General features: G+C 34.6%; 1 protein-coding gene across 3 annotated transcripts in view; it reads right to left on the bottom strand.

Moving 5' to 3' along the window:
- The window catches only part of fubp3 (far upstream element (FUSE) binding protein 3), a 29,902-nt gene extending 6,709 nt beyond the window's left edge, over window positions 1-23,193 (bottom strand). For 2 of the 3 annotated variants that reach the window (XM_058776415.1, XM_058776416.1), the window contains exons 1-12: window positions 22,996-23,192; window positions 12,308-12,416; window positions 10,981-11,017; window positions 10,815-10,864; window positions 10,228-10,299; window positions 8,809-8,866; window positions 8,529-8,691; window positions 6,452-6,550; window positions 5,830-5,931; window positions 5,640-5,742; window positions 3,263-3,363; window positions 1,967-2,108 (exon numbers count right to left, since the gene is read on the bottom strand). In XM_058776415.1, coding sequence (XP_058632398.1) covers window positions 1,967-2,108; window positions 3,263-3,363; window positions 5,640-5,742; window positions 5,830-5,931; window positions 6,452-6,550; window positions 8,529-8,691; window positions 8,809-8,866; window positions 10,228-10,299; window positions 10,815-10,864; window positions 10,981-11,017; window positions 12,308-12,416; window positions 22,996-23,091 — 1,132 coding nt within the window. In that variant the 5' untranslated portion in view covers window positions 23,092-23,192. Of the gene's footprint in view, window positions 1-1,966; window positions 2,109-3,262; window positions 3,364-5,639; window positions 5,743-5,829; window positions 5,932-6,451; window positions 6,551-8,528; window positions 8,692-8,808; window positions 8,867-10,227; window positions 10,300-10,814; window positions 10,865-10,980; window positions 11,018-12,307; window positions 12,417-22,995 lie in introns of all 3 variants that reach the window. The other variant, XM_058776414.1, reaches the window with a different exon arrangement.

The following is a 23,193-nucleotide window of genomic DNA, read 5'->3' as shown; positions in this document are numbered from 1 at the left end:
AGAGTATATGGACAAAAAAAAAAACTTGTTATAAAAAATTGAAAGAAATGCATAACAGAGGACAGACAAATAAAATAAAATGTTAAAAATCAAAATAAATAATACAATTAAATAAAGAATCCAATAAAATAAACAAGAAAAATATTAAATGACCTGATAGAAAATTCAGGGACAAACAAATGAACAAATAAATTAATTAATTTATACATAAGACCTGCTCACTAAACAGCCATACAGTCTGCAATGGTTTTTAAAAAAAAAGAAAAGTATATGGACACAAGGGATAGTTTAAAAAAATAAATAAATTAATTAAAAGTTAATATAAATAATTTAAATAAATAAATAGTTAAATGTGTGTCATGATTTCCAGACTGAATGGTTAAATCATCAGCTCGGGGGGGAATCGAGGGCTCTCGGCTGGTGTACAAACACACCAGAGCCTGGTAAAGGGAAACTCAGTGATGTCTGAACATTTGTTCACTCATCCAGGCGGTTTGACCCCGACTGACCCGGGCTGAAAACGCTCATCTGAACCGCTCCTCCCGCGCCGGGGATGATGGACTGAGCCGGGCCATTACGCCATTGTCACACAAATTTAACCGCTGCATTAATGAAGCCATTATGAGCTCCAGCGTCAGACAGAGGCGCGGATAAAGAGCCGAGCGCGGAGTTCACGGACGGACCGGTTTAGTTAAAGGATGCTGGTTAAAGCGTGAGACGCTGCTACTGGTGGTCTTTAACTCACACTGAAAAGAGCGTCTAACAATGAGATGCGTGTCTCACACTGAGGTCACAGCCAACGGCCTGTTGGGTCTGAGAACGCAAATCTGCTCAATACCACCGGATAATTCATGCAAAACCAATCTGGAGGTGATCTGATGGCTGATGTGGACAGATAAATCACATGTGCACACTGGAATGCCATTACACTAACAAGCAACCAGCGATGAAGCATTCTGACAACCACTATAACCTCAATTATTTGTATTCAGTCATAATTCAGTGTCTAAACATAAAACGCCCAATGCCAAGAAAAAAAACTAAAAAATTTTGTAAATATTTTTAACCAGTTTTTCCATTTTAAGTTAAGTTTTGCTGTGTGCGTTTGTCATTTTTATTAATAAAAAGTATTTTCTATTAATTTTATTTAGTTTTAGTTATTTAGTACTTCAACTTAAATGAAAGTTTTTATTTGATTTCATAGTTTATGTTATTATTATTTTAAATAATTATTTAATTTGACTTGTTTTAGTACTTCAGCTTAAACTAAATGAAAACAAGAAATGTTGCCTTCGCAACTAACTGAAATTTGAATTTAAATATTTGGTTTGATTTTAATGGTTTCCTTTTAATTTTAGTTGAAATTTTTGTAATTTTGTTAGGTGTTGTCATTTTTATTCATTTTAGTTTTTTATGTCTGTATTGTCTTTAAGTTGGTTTTCTCATTTTCATTTACTTTGAGGTTGTAGCAGAAGGCTTTTTAAAAAATATTTGTATCTTAATGCCCCCCCCAAGTAATAAAAATGTTTTTTCAATGATTTTAATTTATGATAATAACCCTGCTATGCACTTAAACTCAAAAAGAAAAAGTGTGAATGTCAAGCGCTTCATTCAGCGATGAACAGAGCAGCACTCATCGGATGAACAGCGGTGTTTTAGACCACCCAGAAGATGTTTTACCCCATTGTATTGCAATGAAGAGCTCAAAAGCTCCTACAGAGTGAACACTTACAAGGGTCATTTACACACAGTGACATTTCAGAAAAACCACAAGCAAACTGAATTTCAACCAACTAAAAACTGACTCCACTTTGTTTCCTAAACTACATCAATGCTTTCATTTCATCCCAACACATCTTTCCAATACAACAATAAATTAAACGGCTTCTGTACCGCTTGCGACGTTACTATAAAGTTGCTTTAATAAAAGCGTCTGTGAACGGCTGAATGCAGATGAAGTCCTAACCTTTCCCGATCACGAGGCCGCACTTATCAGCTGGTATTGTGTAGGTCACTTCCTGCAGGCCTCCAGGAGTTCCCATGTTCCAATCACCGCGACCTCTGCCGCGACCTCTGGGTCCAACCGGGCCTCCGAACCCATCACGCTCCTGAACACCAGACACACCGGAAACAGACAAGCCATTAAAATATTTAATCTAATTCATTCATGATGTGTAATTAATTCATTGCACATCAATTCCGGCTGAGATATTAGATTCCAAAAGATCATCTAAAGTCATTATTGTGTTAAATAAGAAAAGCATGAATAGACATAACAAATTTTTTTTTTTAGAAATAAATGATTCAACATTGCATAATAAATGGGTATGAATTAATTTTATAATGAACACTGAGATATGAGATGACTTAAAAATGGATGATACTCTAAAGATGAAAATAAAAGCGCCATTATTGAATTCATTCAGAAGTGAAGCAAGTGACTCTTTATGAACAAGTCATTGAATCACTGACTCACTTGATTCATTCAAAACTGTTTGTGTGTTGATCAGAGACGCTCAATGGTTCTGCTGTGGCTTTGATTGAAACCATTTTTGTTGTCAAAAATAGGCAAAAACAGACAATGTGTGACCCAAGACCACAAAACCAGTCATAAGGGTCAATTTTATGAAATTGAGATTTATACATCATCTGCTTTCCATTGATGTATGGTTTGTTAGGATCGGATAATATTTGGCTGAGATACAACTATTTGAAAATCTGGAATCTGAGGGTGCAAAACAATCTAAATATTGAGAAAATCACCTTTAAAGTTGTTCAAATGAAGTTCTTAGCAATGCATATTACTAATCAAATATGAAGTTTTGATGTATTTACGGTAGGAAATTTACAAAATATCTTCATGGAACATGATCTTCATTTAATATACTAATGATTTTTGCCATAAAAGAGAAAAATGGATAATTTTGAGCAATACAATGTATTGTTGGCTATTGCTACAAATATACCTGTGCTGCTTATGACTGCTTCTGTGCTGCAGGGACACATATTGTGCCTAAAATGTAACCCAATATTATCTTCTTATTTACTGAACTGCTGTATAAATCAATATGACATTCACAATGGTGTAGATATTGGGGAAAAGCAGCACTCTTGCCGGTGTAATATTGCTGGACTCTTATCATATGATAGTAATATAAGAGGCTGAATTTTTTTAATTTGAGGCTCATATAACTGCATTCTCTGACTCCATCACACAGTCCTGCATCATGGTCATCAGTGTGAGATGAGCTTCCAGACGTACCTGTGCCGTGTGGACCAGATCGTTGATGAGGTGAACCGCGTGCTGACACCGGTCCGGCTGACCCATGACCTGAGCGATCCGGTCCGGACTGATCCCGTCATCTGAAACAGACACGGATCCGGCTTTATGAGTTCAGATCCGGAGATCACAAGAACAGCAGCTCATTTACACAGCTTTAACTCTACAAAACTACTCCATCACACTGATGTGTGAACTTCTAAGTGATCAAAACATCTCATTGATTGACATCAATAAACTTAGATTAGATTTTTTAGACTATTATTTCATGTCAGGATTTACAGGGTTAACATGGCTTTAATTGATTAAACATAATAAAATGGATTTAAACTAATTATGCCTAATTTAAAATATAAAATGCCTCACTCAATTTATTCCTTGATGCATAGAATATAATTCTCTACTAATTAGACATATTTCTCTGAACTAAGTACAATATGGTGAAAATTGTTTTCAGATAACTTATTTAATAAATGTTATCATTAATAAATAATGACATTCAAATTTAAATCTATTCATGCATTTTTCCATCATGGTGCACAAAATTAAATTTAATCTATTTTATAATGTTTAAATTAGTGCTGTCATGTGATTAAATCGCATCCAAAATAAAAGTTTGTTTACATAATATATGCATGTGTACTGTGTATATTTATTACGTATATATAAATACACACACATACAGTATATTTTTGAAAATATTCACGTTTATATATTCATATTCTTATATATAAATATATTTAATATATATAAACATTTTTCTTAAATATATACATGCATGCATTTATTTATACATAAATATACACAGTATACACATTATGTAAACAAAATCTTTTATGGATGCAATTAATCGCGATTAATCGTTTGACAGCACTAGTTTAAATAAAATTATATTTAAAAACAAAATGATTAAAATCATTTAATGTTTATGGAAATCCTCTATACATGCATAATCACGTTTATGGATAATTCACACACAAAATGTTTTAAAAACTACACTATACAGCAGATTTCTGCCCCTCGTTTGCTGCTTCAGTTCAGTTTCGGTGTGAATGAATTGAAGAGGCACTCTCAGCAGAATCGCTCCGCAGCATGAATATTCATGTGATTGTAAGCAGGCAGTAAACATGTGAGAGAACAGTATATTAATCCCTGTAAACTTCTTAACGCGTCAATGATCCTGCTGGTCCTCCACAGACTTAAGAGATTTGTGTGATCGAGTGCGTCCCAACATGCCCTAACCTGAGCTCAGCAGCATCGTCCCGAAACACACACAGGTTCAGATAAATCAAACACACATCCTACACAGGAGCAGCTGAGCCACTAACTAAACTCATGCACTTAGCAGGCAATGGCAAAAAAAGTTGATGCACGATTGATGCACGACTTCAGGTGCATTTGCATGCAAACATTTGCTCATCATTACCTTTAAAACTATTGAACAAATTTCAGTTCAGCACTGTTTTATCTTTTGTTAAGTTGCTCTGGAAAGTCTTGTATTGTAAAGAGTGCTGCACAAGTCAATTTCAGAAGGTAAAACACTCCTTCAGCATTAAAAATAAAACAGACTGCATGATTAGAAACTATAAAATAAACCATGATTCTTAATATATATATATTATGGATCCCTAATTATCCACGAAAATGTGTTTGAATAAAGTGAAATGCATAAAAGCAGTCCATGTTTTTTACGATTCTGCAATGCAAAATCAAGAAGTCACTTTTTTTGGACAGAGTCACCATTTAATTATAAAATAGCCACAAAAAGCGCAGTACAACTTGAAGCTACTGACACATTAGTGTGCTAAAGATACACACACGAATGAGAACGAGCACAAGCGTCATTTTCTGTTTCTGACCAGAATAAGATGCAATGTGGACCAGAATTTGCTAAAAGAATTCCACACGTTTCTTAATAATTTGCACTGCTGATTTCAAAAATAGTGCCGTTTTGCTCTCGCACATCACACTTTCTCACTAAATACGATGCTTTTTTGTAGCAGCTTTGCTTCTGAGAATCATTTACAAGGTGAAGACATGATTCCTATCAGAATCTGAGCCAGATTACAGCTATTTGTTTAAATTTCATCCCATTTTCACATGCATGAATGATTCTGAAGACATTATTTTATCATGATTTACACTTATGCAGACTGTAAACTAAATGATGCATTTTAAATACTACTTTGTGTCATTAAAGCTAATACTTTTGACATTTGACTGGTGCAATACAGTTGATAGCATCAGTTTATTAGGTGATATTAAACCTTTTCTTGTTACGAGATGTAAGGGTGTCTAATCCGGCAGTATCTGGCATGTATGTTAACGCTGCACAAACACGAGGTTTGTGAACACTGACCTGGCTTAAACTGGATCCTGACTCCTGCATCGTTCTGAATCTTCTTGATCATCTCTCCGTTTCTGCCAATGACGATTCCCACTGCGAATCTGGGCACTGCCACCTGTGTGAGCAAACCAACCATCAACACACGAGGCCTTTCTGGCTTCATCGCAGCTCTAAACGAAACCGGAGCTGAACGTGTTCTTACGTCAATGCTGCTGCCCAGTCTGGAGCTGAAGTCGCTGCGGCCGCTCCGGAAATCTCCCTGATCCTTTTCCCTGATGATCTCCACCACCAGCTCCCGCGCTTGCTGTACAGAACACACACTCAGAGTCAGACACGCAGCTCAAACATCATGTGTGGCCCAGGACCATAAAACCAGTCATAAGGGTCCATTTTTCATCTGAAAGCTGAATAAATAAGCTTTCCATTGATGTATGGTTTGTTAAAAAAAAAAAACTTGCTACGTGTACTGCGTTAAGCTAACTGAGACTTGTTATAGCACTTAGATTATGGCTCTTTTGTTGATTTCGATTGCTTCTATTGTCCTCATTTGTAAGTTGCTTTGGATAAAAGCATCTGCTAAATGACTAAATGTAAATCAAAAATGAAGTTTTGATATATTCACGGTAGGAAATTTACACAAATATCTTCACTGAACATGATCTTTACTTAATATCCTAATGATTTTTGGCATAAAAGAAAAATGTATAATTTTGACCCATACAATGTATTGTTGGCTATTGCTACAAATATACTCATGCTACTTATGACTGCTTCTGTGCTGCAGGGTCACATGTATGCTGTGGATCTGTGACGGACAGACAGACCTGAACTTTATAAGGGTCTCCAGTGATTCTCAAGGGTTTGTCTGATCCAGTGGGCATCGGGTCGTCCTGAATCATGATCATCTTTACTCCTGTCCTCTCCTGTGGGCAGACAACATTCACTTACAATTAAAAATGTACATTTTTAATAAAATTATTTGCATGATGTGCAGATTAATTAATCTAATTAATTTCACATCAATTTAACTGCATGACTGAGACATTACCCCCCCCAAAAGATTATTTAAATGAAATTATACTGTTAATATGAAACTAAAAGCAAGTCACTTTCTCACTGAGTGAGTCACTGAATAAATCACTCAACCGATTCTGCTTCGCTCAGAAACAAAGCAAGTCTTAATGAATGAATCATTGAATTTTTGACTCGTTCAAATGGCTGATTCATTTGGAAACAAAGCAAGTGAGAGCCTGCGACCCAATGTGCATAATATCCATCCTAAATAGTATGTGACAATAGTAATTTTCAATAGTATTTAGGGCAGGTAGGGTGCAGTGTTAATTTTGACAGGAAATTTTGATTTAGTTTGTCATAGTCTTTATTCATTTTATTGATATTAAGGTTTTATCATGATAGACTGTGATTCAACTGCAGTGACACACAACATGCCTTTGTTAAAATTAAATAAAACCACTTCTCATAAAGAACAAGAGCATGGTCTTCTTTTCAATGAAATACCATGGTTATATCAGGCTAATTATGCATTCTTTATAACAACTTGTTATTCTTCGTTCTTTCAAGCAGACATATTTATTTCTATAAATAAATTTAGATTAATCTTTAGGGCTACTAAAGTGATTCAGTCAAGAGCAGTGAGTGATTTTCTGTCTTTCTTTTGTTGCTTGATTAACATCAATGACTCGGACAATAGTGACTAAATTAGGCTGCTGTCCCTTTAAAACCGAATGCATGGATGCAATGTACTGATACACGTTCTCCCTACTGTTTACGTTTAAGACGTAATCAACTGTGTTTACGTGAATACTCGTCAAAATGGACATTTCGACATCATTTTGTGTCATAATTTTTCCATCCATGTGACGTGAAAGAGTACTCGCGCTGTGAGACGCGCTTTCTGTGTGTGTGTGTGTGTGTGTGTCTCTCTTGCGTCGGCAGATTTATCCATATGCCTGCTCTTCTCTTACTCCCACATACTGACATTTATGAACGTTTTATGCGCCGTGCAGCAAGTGTATTTTAGCTTAAATACTGCTCATATGTTCACATCTAACCTCCAATGCAGCAGATTCGTTCTGAATGAATCTCTTCCCAAATCATCCCCCCCTGACATTTTCATCTCGTTTTATTCGTTGATGTAAATGTCAATAGATTTACGTCATAATTTTTGTCATTCAAAAAGAGTTTGTTCGTTATCGACTCGTTGTCGTCAGTGAAAAAAAATGTTGTTGACGAAAATGACAAAAGGAAGGGACTGTCCTTATGAATGAGTCATTGAATCACTGACTCAAATGGCTGATTCATTCGGAAACAAAGCAAGTGACTCTTTACGAACAAGTCACTGAATCACTGACTCGCTCAAATATTTCCAAACAGCTGATTCACTCAGATATGAAGCAAGTGACTCTTATGAATGAGTCACTGAACCACAGACTCACTTGATTTGTTCAAACGGCTGATTCATTCAGACACCAAGCAGTTCACTGTGCCTGCGTCCCAATGTGCATACTATCCATCCTAAATTCTATGTGATATTAGTAATTTTCAATACTATTTAGGGCAGAAAGGGTGGATAGTATGCAGACTGGGACGCAGGGTGTCTTTACTAATGAGTCATTGTATCACTGACTCACTCAGTTCATTCAAATAGGTGAGTCTTTTAGAAACAAAGCAAGTGACTGTCTGTCTATGAAGGAGTCATTGAATCATTGACTCACTTGATTTGTTAAAAACTGGACACCTTCAGTAATGAAATAAAACAGAGATGCTCAACAGTTCTGCTGTGGATTTAATTGGAACGATTTTCATTTGTGAAACGGAGCACAATATATACAAACAAAGACTGACTTGTGGCAGCAAATGTTAGAGAATTAACAAACCAACCTGAAGCTGTTTGATGGTGTCGCCTCCCTTGCCGATGACCAGGCCGACTTTACTGGCCGGGATCAGGATCTCCTGGATGGCGCTGTTCCCGTCCATCTGAGTATGGAAGCCCGGTCCATTCCGACACCGGTCCACGATCTGCCCCAGCAACCGCTTGGCCTGCCTGACGAACACGAACCACAGCAGATAAATGACTGGCGCTCATTCAGTGCGTTCTGACACTAATAGATCTGAAAGTGTTGCGTTTGTGCTCAAGGGTTAAACTGCAGTGCATTCTTACTCGATGCTTTCTGGGGTCCCAGTCAGGGTGCAAGGCCTATCCATCATACCTCCACTGTCTGTGGGGGTGACATGACAAATAATTGCAAGCAACTCAAAACAAATTAGAAACCAAAAAAAATGCACAACAGACTGTGGGCAAACGAGGAGCTGCTGTTCAGCTCACTTTTTCGTGGGCATTTCGCAATAGTACTAATTTTAGCTCTTCGAGGCTAATGTGACGTCAGCTTCCACTGTACATCGTAATAGCTTCAGAGCTCGTTTTCTCTCTGGATATCTCAATGATATTAGCAATAAATGAAGTTATGACTACAGATGGATCAAACACTTTGACATCATTTTTTAAAATCAATACTCATTATACATTCATCTTTATCACTAAAACCATAATAAACGGCACTTTTTGGTAAGAAGAGCACCCAAACAATGCCATCACAGAGAGTTCAAAAGGGGGAAAAAAATATTATTATTATGTTTGCATAAATGCAACTGTAGAGATAGACAAATCTAGTAAAGATAAATTGTGCAAAAATTTAATTATTCTAAATTAAAACCAATTACTAATGATCACATATCAATACAAATTTCTCAAATGTATTATAATTTATGATTATTATTAATTACATATTGTATTAAATATTAATATAATATTTTACACATTTACATTTATGCATAAGGAAAAGGATAATTTCACAATTTAGCATAAACGCAATGTCTCAAATTATTATACATTAAAATCAAGAATACTTCAAGAATAAGTATCAATTTCTCAAATGTATATTGCAATTTATAATTATTAATTAAATATGTATAGAATAGTAACATTTGTTTTATTAGAATATTTATAGTTTCATTACTATCATTTTTATTTATAAAATCAACAATTACTAAATTGTATGCATCATATGTTTAATATAGATCAATAATATTCCCAAATGTATAATTAGAACTTGTACTTAAATATCTATTAAAAATCAATATAATACTACATAATTTGATATTTAACTAGTTTCATTATTATAATTTATTATAATTCATTACAATATTATAATTAATAAAATATTTTCATTATACCACCATTTTTTTTATTTACATTTAGACGTTTTTTTCCATTGCAAGCTTACATTTCATCAGTTCTTGCTTTCCCTCGGAATCGAACCCATAACCTTCTACTGTTTGAGCTTCAGGAAAGACAGACGTGTTGTTTTTCACACATTTATAATGAAATATAAATCAACATTAGACAGACGCAGCCAGTGGCGTCTTAAAATCTTGTAAACGTCACGCCACATTCGCCTCGCTCTCAGAGTTCTCTCGAGGTCTTCGAGTAATGACACAAATGAGATCAAACGAGAGAAACTCGAGGTTTATGGAAGCAGAAAACCAGAAGATGAAGGACTGTAATCAGATCAGAACGTACCGGCAGCGATCTGGATCTTACAGTTGGATTCCAGCTGAATTCTTGTGATCTGTTCACCGCCTCGTCCAATGACTGCCGGACGAGAAACACACACAGATCAGCTTATATCAGGCCAAAAACTGTATGCATGCTACTTTTTATTAGAGAAGAAAATAATCAAATAAATATGCAGAGTTCAGCTTCTAAAAGGCCAAAAATTGTGTGCATACTAAGAAGAAAATTGCTGATACAAGTTCTCCAGAACACAACAGTAAATGCTGCTTATATATATATATATATATATATATATATATATATATATATATATATATATATATATATATATATATATATATATATATATATATATATATATATATATAAAAATTACTCTAAAAATGTAAATGTGAGTAAATCAGTAAAAATCTTGGTAGGATTTATCAGTAAAAATCTGCACACTTTTAGAGCATTCATTCATAAACTATTAAGTAAAATGTAACATCATTAGATATTTTACACTAATTATTAGACTCCTAAAGCCCAAATGTTTGTGCAAAATCCATATGAAAACTATCTGTGTGTTTTATGAAGTGATCCACGGTACTTACTGAATCCAACCATCTTATCAGGCACTTTGAAGTCTTCTGTTATTATAGCCCTAATCAAACACATCACAAAATCATTACAGCTGTGCATAGAAATGCACGTTTATTAATCTAAAACTATAACGTGCAATAGCACAATATAAGAGTTTTAATGAATGAAAGCACTCACCTTGTACCATGTACCATTGCACCGAGCTGGTTAGCCACTTCACACAAACAGAAGGGAAAAGTACATTAGTGCTTATTACTGAACAACACACAGAGCATCATATTACAGTCGGGCAGAAGACACTTCAAACCTTAGAATGTGCAAATGTTCAAAAAAAAGCACTTTTAAAAATACAGTCATAACTAATTTATTATATTTCAAGTTTTGAGACAATAGAAACACTAACGATAAAAGGTTGGGGTTAAAAAGTTTTAATAGTTCAAAAATAGTATTAATACAGTTAAAAATTGAATAGATTAGATATTAATCAAATTAAATAATACAAATTTAATAGATGAAAAAAATTGTATGAATAGTTTAAAAACAGTAAAAACAGTAAATTATTTATCTAACAAATAAAGTTTTAGACATTCAATGAATTGCAAATAAATAATGAACAGCAATAGCAAAATGCTAAAATATGAAAGCCGTGATTTGGTGAGATTCGTGACGTTTACATCCTCTATTAGTCAAATATGAATAACTACATTAATCTGCAGGTCTAAATTCACCTTAGGACTTAACCATTTGGTACGCAGAAAAACCTATTAATCTATTAATATCCACTCCATTGGCACTTTTAATACTGTTTGTATTCATGTTAGTTTCAGTTAAACATTCATGCAACACGAAAATATTCAATTTAAAATGCCATGAAGTGTAAGCATCAAGAAAAAGAGTTTTTTTTGTTTACAAATAAGATGCATAACTAATTAATTAACATAACTTTGGGACGTTTTTTTTTTCTAAAAAAAAAAAAAAAAAATATATATATATATTTGCCAAGCTACTTAATAAAGCTGTCCTTTCAAATTTTAGTAATAGCCAATAACAATTTAGGCTAGAGAAAAAAACATTGCTTTAATAAAAAATAAATAAAAATAGATTAAAAATAAAATTAATTCTCCACAGATTTGAACTTTCAGCCCAGTTTTTAAACAATTACACTGATTCAATCTTGTGATTCTATGATGGTGTTTCTGCGGCCACACAAACAGCTTTCACTTCCTCAAACGTCTCTCACACTTGCTGATTCTGACGTTTGCTACCTCTTTCGCAAGCAGCTCAAGAACAGAAGCACCAATCAATGGCTCGTGTGGAAAAACGCCGTCAAAGGTCAACGCTTCATAAAGTCCTGCATTGATTTTAACCTCAGAGTTACTTTGCATTCGTCCTATCTACTGTATTACTCAGACGACACACGAGATCGGCCGTAACTGATGGTGACAAAACTCATATTGACAATTACTCATTCAGCAGACAACTGTAAGCACAAAAACCCCAGTACCTCCTTCGTCCAGCGAGCGCTTCTGCCCTCCGTAGCCGTACATCGAGGCATCGACGACCGGAGACGAGTTGTTCAGATGCTGCATCTGCTCTCCGCCCATCTTAGCAATCTGGAAGAGATCACAGAACAAACCACGGACTGAAACACGCCTGAGTGACCACTTAAAAACAAAAAAATTATTAAATAATTAAACACGCATAAATATACATATATATATATATATATTACGGATGTGACGAGATATCCTCGCAAAACATTGTTGCCCATGTTAATGAATCAGAGGGTCGGCCATCATCACACTTCTGATGTGAACGCTGTCATTCACTGTTATGGGCGGCGACAAAACATGCGCTGCTCACGCTCCACTGAAACGAAAGTATCTTAACACTTGTAACACTTATCCTCTTCCGCCAGGTGACGACAACCCGTTTAAGAAAGTATTTGACATTGAATCATTCATTCAGGAGATTCCAGTAGTGAAACAAGTCTTTATGACTTTTTTCCCAAATGAATATATATATATATTTTTAAAAGACTTAAGCAATGAACATTGTCAGAACCAGTAGTAAATTATGTTATTTTGTTTAGTTTTCTAATCTTTTTTTTCTGCAGAATCGTGAGAATCGTGATCTACAATTTATGTAAAAAAAAATTGTGATTCTCAATTTATCCAGAATCGTGCAACTCGTTTACATGTGGTTTACTACTGCATATAATTCATTAAAATAAAAGTTTAATTTCATAAAGTACAAGTTGATTTCAAAATCCACCTACATTTTTTGCATTGTGTTTTTCAGCTGAATAAAAGACTATTTTTCCCTATATATTTCATCGAGGTTTTCTTTTTAAAAAGTCTAATATATAAAAGTCTGTATATATTATATGTAATGATATTTTAAATTAAATGCATTCATTTAATTTTAAAAAGTCCAGATTTGTTTGGGTGCTTTTGCTTTTTCACAGAACAAAAACTCAAAACAAAGAGCTACTGTAACAAACACACGCAACTATAGCAGTTGAGGGACAAATGCATACAGACAAATCATAGGACAGGTAATTCTACAAAATACAAGCTTGTAAATGTTTGAGACATTCATTCATACAAGTACAAACTAAAGTATTAATAGGATTTGTGCTAGCAAAAAATAACAATGGTAAAAACGATGATAACAGATACAAAAAAATAATAAAGCACATTTTCCTGAGTGCCATCTAAAAAAAAAAAAAAAACTATTATTTGTAATGCTCTCATTGCATTGCATGTAGTTATGAGCATTAACACAATTTTGTAACAAAGCATGACATTTTATCATTGCTTCCTTTTTTTTTTTCTTTTTTTTTTTATACCAGTATACCAATAAGATATAAATGTGACGCTAAAAATAAATAAATAAAAATAATAATAATATTATATTAATTATTATTATTATGTAATTATAAGCTTTGTATAATTATGCAAAAAAGTGTGTGTATATATGTAGTTTATTTATAAAACATAACTCAGTTTTTTTTCATTTTCAAAAATCTTTGTTTTATGTTATAATGTTTTTATTGTTTTGTGTTAGCTGTATTTTTAGTTATTTTTTAACCTAATCAAAATAATTCAACTGCAGTTTGATTGAGATTATTTGGAATGCACAATGAAAAACTGGATTTTTGAAAACTGTTAAAAACGGAGTTACCTGTTTTTGCAAATGACCTCTTCATATATTTATGTGTGTGTGTATATGTATGTATATATATATATATATATATATATATATATATATATATATATATATATATATATATATATATATATATATATGTGTGTGTGTGTGTGTGTGATATATATATATATATATATATATAAAAATTTAAATATTTTTTGCTATTTTTGCAGTGCATTGCATTTAGTTGTCAGGAATGCACTACGAAACATCATAAAGATCTTTTATTTATAAGTATTTCATTCACTGGAGGCACGTCACTCATTCCAGTGTGTTTCTGCATTGAAGAGTTTAGTGTTTCAGACACATTACTGAAAAACAATCTAGATGATATTTTGCAAATGAAATAATCAGAGTTATTTAATCCGAGAGTTAAACTCTCAATACACATCAATCCTGCACTGCATCTGAACGGTGCATTAGAGAGAAGCGACGCTCCGAATGCTGCTCAACTGAAAGCAAGAGGCCATTTTGAGCAGAAAGACTGGAGCGGGGCAGAGAGAGAGAGAGAGAGAGAGAGAGAGAGAGAGAGAGAGAGAGAGAGAGAGAGAGAGAGAGAGAGAGAGAGAGAGAGAGAGAGAGAGAGAGAGAGGCCCATCTCCACCTCTTCCCTGCAGCTAAACCCTCTTTCTGGGGAATGCTGGGAAGGAATGCCAGCTATGTGAGCAGCGGGATAAACGAGCGACCCAAGGGAACGACTCCAGCGAAACACAAGAGAAGGTAAACAGCGGTCGGAGGAATTCAGACCAACAACTGGCCACTTGTTGCCCACTTGAGCCGGACAGCAGGGCCTTTCCTTTCAGTAAACCACTGTTTAGTGTGAGGAGCGAACCCAATGTGGGTCAATGGAGCGCATTAATTACCCATGATGCAACAAGCACGCTGAGTGTTCATGCAGATACGCCGTGTCATGACAGGTGGAGAAACGAGACCGTTCGCTTTTACACGCTCACGGATTAATGCTAATTACCACCTGCTTTGATTGTTTCAATGATGACTAATTAAATGAAACTTGACGAGACACAGGTTTCAACCCTCATAATCGGTTTTGTCCTGGAATAGATGCATAAAAATTCCTAAGAAATTGTTTTTAAGTGAAAGAGCAAAACTTTGCAAATGCTTTAAAGATCCTCATAATACACATTAAATATAATTTTTTTTAAAGATATATAACCATTTAAAAAAAAAAAAAAGTCACGCGTTTTGCATCCGGGTCATTTTAACCGGATTTGTATGGAGTACCATTAGGTGTCAAAAATACTTTAAATGATCTTATATTAGTGTCAAAAAACATTTGTAAAATATATTTAGCCTTTTTTCCATATCTCGCACACTTTTGATCAATCATGAGTTAGAAACTCTAAGGAATGTAATTAAACTCCATTCATTCTAATTCTACTAGAAATTCTCAAATTATATGTTCTTATAAACTTCACAGACCAATATATTCAAATTAAATTTCTCATCTATCTATCTTTCTATTTTTTTTCCCAGCGTGGTTTATGTATAATTTGACATTTCAAAGAATTTCTAAATTTTTAAGTCCTAAAACATAATAATAATTTATAATTTTGTTCACATTTACTCATTAAGAGGTTGCTGATCAGACACAATATGGTTTTAGTTGAAAAATATTAAGTACATATTAAGATTCTTCACGTCCTGACCTGAAATGTGAAAACACAGATTTTGAACGCATTTTAAGGGTTAAAACATGACAGCAGTCATTGCACGGGTGAAGCTGATTATGTAACGTGTTCACATGCACGTCAATCGCAAATCAAACACAAACAAGAGCTTGTTTCTATCGCAGGAGAGCAAACTACAGATAAAGTGCATTGTGACGGTTGATAAATCAGCTCTGGAGCGGTGCGTTTTCCACACAGGCTGTAAACGGGCCTGTGATTCTGGACGAGAGCCCAGGTCTATTTTCTTCCCCGGCAGAGCTGATAAAAGCTGAATGCACAGGCGCTCAAACACCAGGAGAAAACCTCAAACCGGCCACAGGTGTCACAGCGCCGCGTGTTCAAGGCCGAGCGCTTCAGACGGGTTACGAAACAGAGGCCAAACAGCATGCATGTGCGCAAAACTACATGATCTATCATTTCAGTCATGTGACAGCAGAACAAAAGCAGAAAACCCTCAACAAAAAGGTTAAATATTATATTTTGAGTATTATTAGAAAGCAATAAGGAACAAAATAAAACTGAAACTGAAATTAAAACCATTTAAAAAAAATTGTTATTTGAAATAATACAGTTAACTGATTTAGTGCAAAGGCAAAATTTTAATTTTTATTTAGTTTAACAAGACATACTAAAATAAGTAAAACTAAAATTAAAAGCATAAAGAAAACCTGTCAACCAAAATAAACATTAATTAAAATAAAATATTTTTTAAAAACTTACTTCAGCTAGTAATTCTTACTTTAATTTAGTTTAACGTGATGTACTAAAATAGCTAAAACTGAAATAAAAAAATTATAATTACACGCACACATAACAAAAACACATACAAAATTAACAAAAAAAAAAAAAATTTCAACCAAAACTAAAATGAAAACAAAAGTTATTAATAAAAACTATAATAGCATCTCAATGATACTAAACAATGTTGTAACACCACATTTTATAACGGCTTTAAACGCGGCTCAACCAATCAGAATTTAATCTGATATTTGAGTTAAATGACAGCTGCTTACATAAACTAATTAATACACATCCATCCCACAAACTGACCCAAATTAACTACTATTACACAAGCGATCAAACTCGAGCTGTTACTGCAGAAAGCAGAAGACACGCAGTCTGTGGGTACAGTATCAGGCTCGACTCATCCTGACAGGCTTTAACAGAGTATTGATCCGTCAGGCGCCTGCTTACAAGCACCGACACTCAGGAGATTTACAATGAAGTCATTCAGAGACAACAACTCTACACTCATCTGCATTAACATCTCAAATATGTCTAAAAACTTATTAACATTAACGGAAATGCTGGACGTAATTGTTTGCAAGCTGTATGACAAAGTTACACTCTTGAAATCTCACCTGCATGGTACAAATAAGTGATAATAATGGAATATTCATGCGAGTTCACGTCTGGTTTTTCATGTTATGCAAACGTGGCGCGGCACATGCATGCATGAGCGACTCCTCTCAAAGTGTCTCATATTCACAGCGCGAGCTTCTCTCTGAAATACTGACGCGCGTGTGTCATGACAGCTGCATGTCGCTGCTCACTGTACAGCTCTCATGAAATCAATGACTTGAACAATCAACTCAACTACCAAAATAACTGCAAGAACTTCTGTGGTATACAGTGTAACTAAGTTACTAAGTTGACTTAATTGCTCATCTGAGCAAATATACTTCACGCACTACTGTATATAATTGTAAAATTTAATTTTGAGTATTAAAAGAGCTCATATAAGCAGATATACTGCATGCAATATGATATGCAATGGTAAAATGACCATCACTAATAAAAGTGCTCATTGTAGCAGATATACTGCATGTAATATTCATTTTACCATTACTTATAGTATTGCAATAATTCAAAGTGCTCATATGAGCAGATACACTACATGCAATACAATATGTAATGGTAAAATTTCACTTAATAACGGTTAAAACTGATCTCAGCAGATTCACAAATGCAATGCAGTAATAAAATGAAGATTGAGTATTTTAATACTTTTTATTTTTAATTTAACACTTTTAATACTCAATCTTCATCTCAGCAGCAGGTACAACACTATATGTAATACTATATGTAATGCTAAAATTAGTACTTTAATAATGTTATTTTATCATTAAATATAGTATTGCATGTAGTATATATGCTCATTTGAGCAATTTTAATAATTATAATCCTCATCTAAGCAAATATACTACAAACAGTGTATGTAATGGTAAAATGAAGATTGAGTATTAAAAGTGCTCATTTTACGATTACATACCGTATTTGATGTAATATTTCTATTGAGATGAACATTATATGCTCAGATGACAATTATAATTATTTAAAATGCTCATCTGAGCAGATACACAACATGCAATACTATGTAATAAAAATAGGGGTGGCTGAATACCACTTTTTCAGAACCGATCCGATAACTGGGCAGTTTTTTTTTTAATCAGTGTTGAATTTTTATACCTCAATGTGCGTTGACCTGATCATGACTTTTTCTACTAAATACATTTTTCTATATAATCTACTAAATATAGACTTTATTGTAAAAAAAAAAATAAAAAATAAAAAAAAAATTAAATGAATGCATATATAATTATAATCTATGACAAAAATACTATTATAAACTAGGTTAGTGGATAATTCAGTAGCAAAAGTTACTCTAGAAAAATGCTGAACGGAGGATGACAGACAGCCGCAGCGAGAAGAGTTTACGTGAACTTGAGTTAAATATTCATCTGTACCTCACATTAGACTATGTAGCGGCTTCAGAACACTTGAAATATAGTGCACAAAAACTTAATGGTGATTTATAATGTGTTTGTGGCTTTTGTGGGGCTTAACAATAAAACAATAGTATACGCACAATATCGGATTTGGATTGTGTCGGCTGACCAATACCCCGATCTGCCAGATAATGCCGATATCGGAGCGATACCGATACTGAATATCGGTTTGTTTTAATAATAATAGTTGTTATTTTATCATTGCATGCAGTATTGTATGTAGTATATCTGCTCAGATGAGCACATTTAATAGTCGATCTTCATTTTATCATTAAATATAGTATTGCATGTAGTATTTCTGCTGAGATGATGATTATAAGTACTCATCTGAGCACATATACTACATGCCATACTATATGTAGGTGAAATTATCACTTTTAATCATTATAAATGTAATTTTACAATTACATATAGTATTGCAAGTAGTATTTCCGCTAAGATGAAGATTTAAAGTACTCATCTGAGCAGATATACTACATGCAATACTATATGTAATGGTGAAATGATCGCTTTTAATCATTATAAGCATCATTTTATGATTTCATATAGTATTGCAAGTACTAAATCTGCTCAGATGAGTACTTTAAATCATCATTTTACCACTAAATATAGCACTGCATGTAGGGGTGTGCGATATATATCGTCTGCGATAATATCGCAATTGTTGTTTAAACGATGTGCGATTTGACTGAGTATTTTGCAAAAACCTTTCAAAACACCCCTACAGAGTGCACGCATTCATTACGAGAAGTCTAGACTAGTGCGTGTGCGTAGAGTGTGTTCTTTTACTGCACTTTCACTACATTTAGAATGAACACAATATTAAAGACATGGGGGCAACATGAGGGCGTTTCATCCCTGAATGAATCAACTGTTTAAATGATTCAGTTCAATCGCAATGACTCACTTATTAACAGTGACTTGCTGCCACCTACTGGCGATTTTAATATCACATTCAAAGTATCTTTTATTATTTAAATAATTTCAAATATCGGTATTTAACGTTTTATCGACCAATCCGATACCAGCGCAGGTTGTTTTTTTAAATCAATGTTGAATTTCTATACTTATGTGTAATTTTTTTTTGTGTGTTAAACACAATCTATTAGACAACTTCATTTTAATGAAAAAAAATAACATGAAAAAATATATAGGGGCTGTGTAAAACATTTGGTTTTGTAATATAAATCCAATCGCTCAAACCACTTCAGGACGTGGTCTGGGCCGCATTCCAGACGAAACTGGACATGTGTAAATGCATCTGGTTGTTGAAAGCACATATGTAAATTTTACTTCTCCCAAAATGTAAAAAATAATAATGTGAGACCGTGTTACAGGCTATGACATTATAGTCAGATATGACTGCGCTAATGCAACACGCATCGCTGCGAACGAGTAGCTGAGCATCTCTTCAACAAGCAGACGCGCAAACTGCCGCGAATGAAACTGAAAGTAGACGCAGACGCTCAACACAATCATCTTCATTAAAAGTAGTAAGACGAACTTATCTTTCCAGTGCTGACGCCGCGCGCTCTCCTATTGCGGCCTTTGATCTTGAAATGAGCTGATAATTAATCAAATGCAGCGCTTATCTTTTTATTTTGTTGACGTGAACTTCGTTAAATGTAAATATAGCGCGGGAATTGAAGATCGGATTTATATCTGTTTTGTGACTATGTGGCCAAGTGTAAATGGAAACGTTTTAACAAATCAGATTGATATCCGATCAGCGAAAACGTGCATGAAATGATCAGGTGTAAACAGGCCCATTCATAATCTATGACAAAAATACGATTATAAACTAGGTTAGAGGATAATTTAGCACCAAAAGTTATTCTAGAAAAATCATGAATGCAAAATTTTATAAAATCTAAACATTTAGTGAAATAACATTTTAGTGGGGAACAAATAAAAGTGAATATGTGAAGGACTAAATCTGGTAAAATGTTACACATTGCTCTTTGTATTGTTGCAAAATACATTAATGAAAACAAGTAAATGTATTTATTTATAAATATAAACTACAAAATTAAAAGACATTTCTTTTAAATTCATAGCAATACTTTTCTTATAACAGTTTTAAATTTTAGTTATTGTGCGCTCTTGGAGAGAGTTTCGTCGTCTTGACTGTCGTAACCGAACGTAAAAGTTTGAATGCTGAACGGAGGATTACAGACAGACGCAGCGGAGAGAAGAGTTTACGTCAACTTGAGTTTAACAACTTAAATATTCATCTGCAGCTCACATTAAACTGTGGAACGGCTTCAGAAAACTTGGACTTTATGGTGCTTTATAATGTTTTTGTGCTTTCGTGGGGCTTAAAAATAACAGAATAGTATACGCACAATATCGGATTAGGATCGGTCTCGTCTGACCGATACCCGATCCGCAGAAAATGCCAGTATCGGAGCCGATACCGATACTGAATATCGGATTGATGCATCCCTAATTTGCAATTGCAGGTTAAATGCATTCATGTCTTGCACTAAACAGTGTGTAAATGCATCTAAACGCCACTTCAGATGCAGCTTCTGTGTTTTCTCTGCATTGCAAAGATGAATTTTGTTTCATTTGCTTGGTAACAGCACAAAAGTCTTATTATTCTAATTCACTGATTAAAAGTAAGAATTTGACTGAAAAGATAATGGACACTTTTAGAAAAAATGGCTTTATAAAGGTAAAAATGCCCATAATATGTAAAAATATGTCAATATCGCACACCCCTTGCATGTAGTATTTCTGTTGAGATGAAGATTATGGGTATTAAAAGTTCTCATATGAGCAGATATACTACACTAGTACTAAATCTGCTCAGATGAGTACTTTAAATCATCATTTTACCACTAAATATAGCACTACATGTAGTATTTCCGCTGAGATGAAGATTATGAGTATTAAAAGTGCTCATATGAGCAGATATACTACACTAGTACTAAATCTGCTCAGATGAGTACTTTAAATAATTATTTAACCACTAAATATAGCACTACATGTAGTATTTCCGCTGAGATGAAGATTATGAGTATTAAAAGTGCTCATATGAGCAGATATAGTACTTGCAACAGTATATGTAATGGTGAAATGATCACTTTTAATAATTGTAAGTGCTCATTTCAACATTACATACAGTATTGCAAGTAGTATATCTGCTCAGATGAGTACTTTAAATCATAATTTTACCACTAAATATAGCACTGCATGTAGTATTTCCGCTGAGATGAAGATTATGAGTATTAAAAGTACTCATATGAGCAGATATACTACACTAATACTAAACCCGCTCAGATGAGTACTTTAAATCATAATTTTACCACTAAATATAGCACTGCATGTAGTATTTCCGCTGAGATGAAGATTATGAGTATTAAAAGTGCTCATATGAGCAGATATAGTACTTGCAACAGTATATGTAATGGTGAAATGATCACTTTTAATAATTTTAAGTGCTCATTTCACCATTACATACAGTATTGCAAGTAGTATATCTGCTCAGATGAGTACTTTAAATCATCAATCATCTCAGCGGAAATACTACATACTACAGTAAAATGCTTAAAATAATGAAAATTGCAATACTTGTATGTAATGGTGCAATGATCAATTTTAATCATTATAAAAGACCCATTGTACGATTACATACAGTACTGCAAGTACTATATCTGCTCAGATGAGTACTTTAAGTCATCATTTTACCATTACATAAAGTACTGCATGTAGTATTTCTGCTGAGTTGAAGATTATGAGTATTAAAAGTACTCATATGAGCAGATGCACTACACAAAATACTGTATGTAATGTTGAAATTAGTACTTTTAATAACTGCAATCTTCATCTGAGTACACGCAGTAGTGTACAGTATGTAGTAGTCGAGTATGAAAGTGCAGTGATGTGAGCAGAAGCACAAGGCCTCTGAAGAACACACACACAGATGAAGTTCTTCTTCAGTCCTAAAACTGCTCCGAGCACATGATCACCTCTGAGGACTCACTACACGAGTGAGTGTGTGTGTGTGTGTGTGTGTGTGTGTGAGTGTGTGAGAGAGTGTGAGAGAGAGTGTGTGTGTGTGTGAGTGTGAGTAAGCTTTAACACAAGTGTCAACGTGCACAACAAACTTGACGCCGCGCACTTTCCGCTCGCGATCATTTGCGCGAAGCCTGGAGTTCGCTGAGGGAAGTTTTAAGAAGTGTGTAAGACAACAGGTTGCAGCAGTTTGTCGCTGCTGTTTTTGGAGTTTGTGGTCGAGCAGACCGCGCTAAAGTTGCTGTCAGCGTCGTCAGCGCGATGTTGCGCGATTTGCCCGCGTCTAAACGCTGTTTTACCGTTGTTGATGTGTTGTGGCCTTAATCTGTGTGAGTGTGTGTGTGTGTGAGTGTGAGTGAGTGTGTGTGCTGGAGTTTTAAAGCTCCTGCAGCACTAGCAGCTAGCAGGCTAAACGCTCTCGGTCCAGACGCGCGCTCGCGAACACACTCGCGCGTCAAACACACGATCGCTCGCGCCTCTACCTGTCGCGCGCGGTGGAAGGGGTCCGTGAATCCGTCCTTCATCCCGGTCTGAGCCACCGAGGCCTGTCCCTGCACCAGCTCCGCCATCATCATCATCACACACACTCACACACACAAGCGCATAAACACACACACAGCGCACACTACCGACCCCGGAACAGGAAACGCGCGCAGGAGCAACGCGAGACCTCAGCGAGA

The sequence above is a fragment of the Onychostoma macrolepis genome, chromosome 05 (genome assembly GCF_012432095.1).
Source record: "Onychostoma macrolepis isolate SWU-2019 chromosome 05, ASM1243209v1, whole genome shotgun sequence".
In the NCBI taxonomy this organism is placed as follows: Eukaryota; Metazoa; Chordata; class Actinopteri; order Cypriniformes; family Cyprinidae; genus Onychostoma; species Onychostoma macrolepis.
This window is presented reverse-complemented; position numbering and strand designations above follow the sequence as displayed.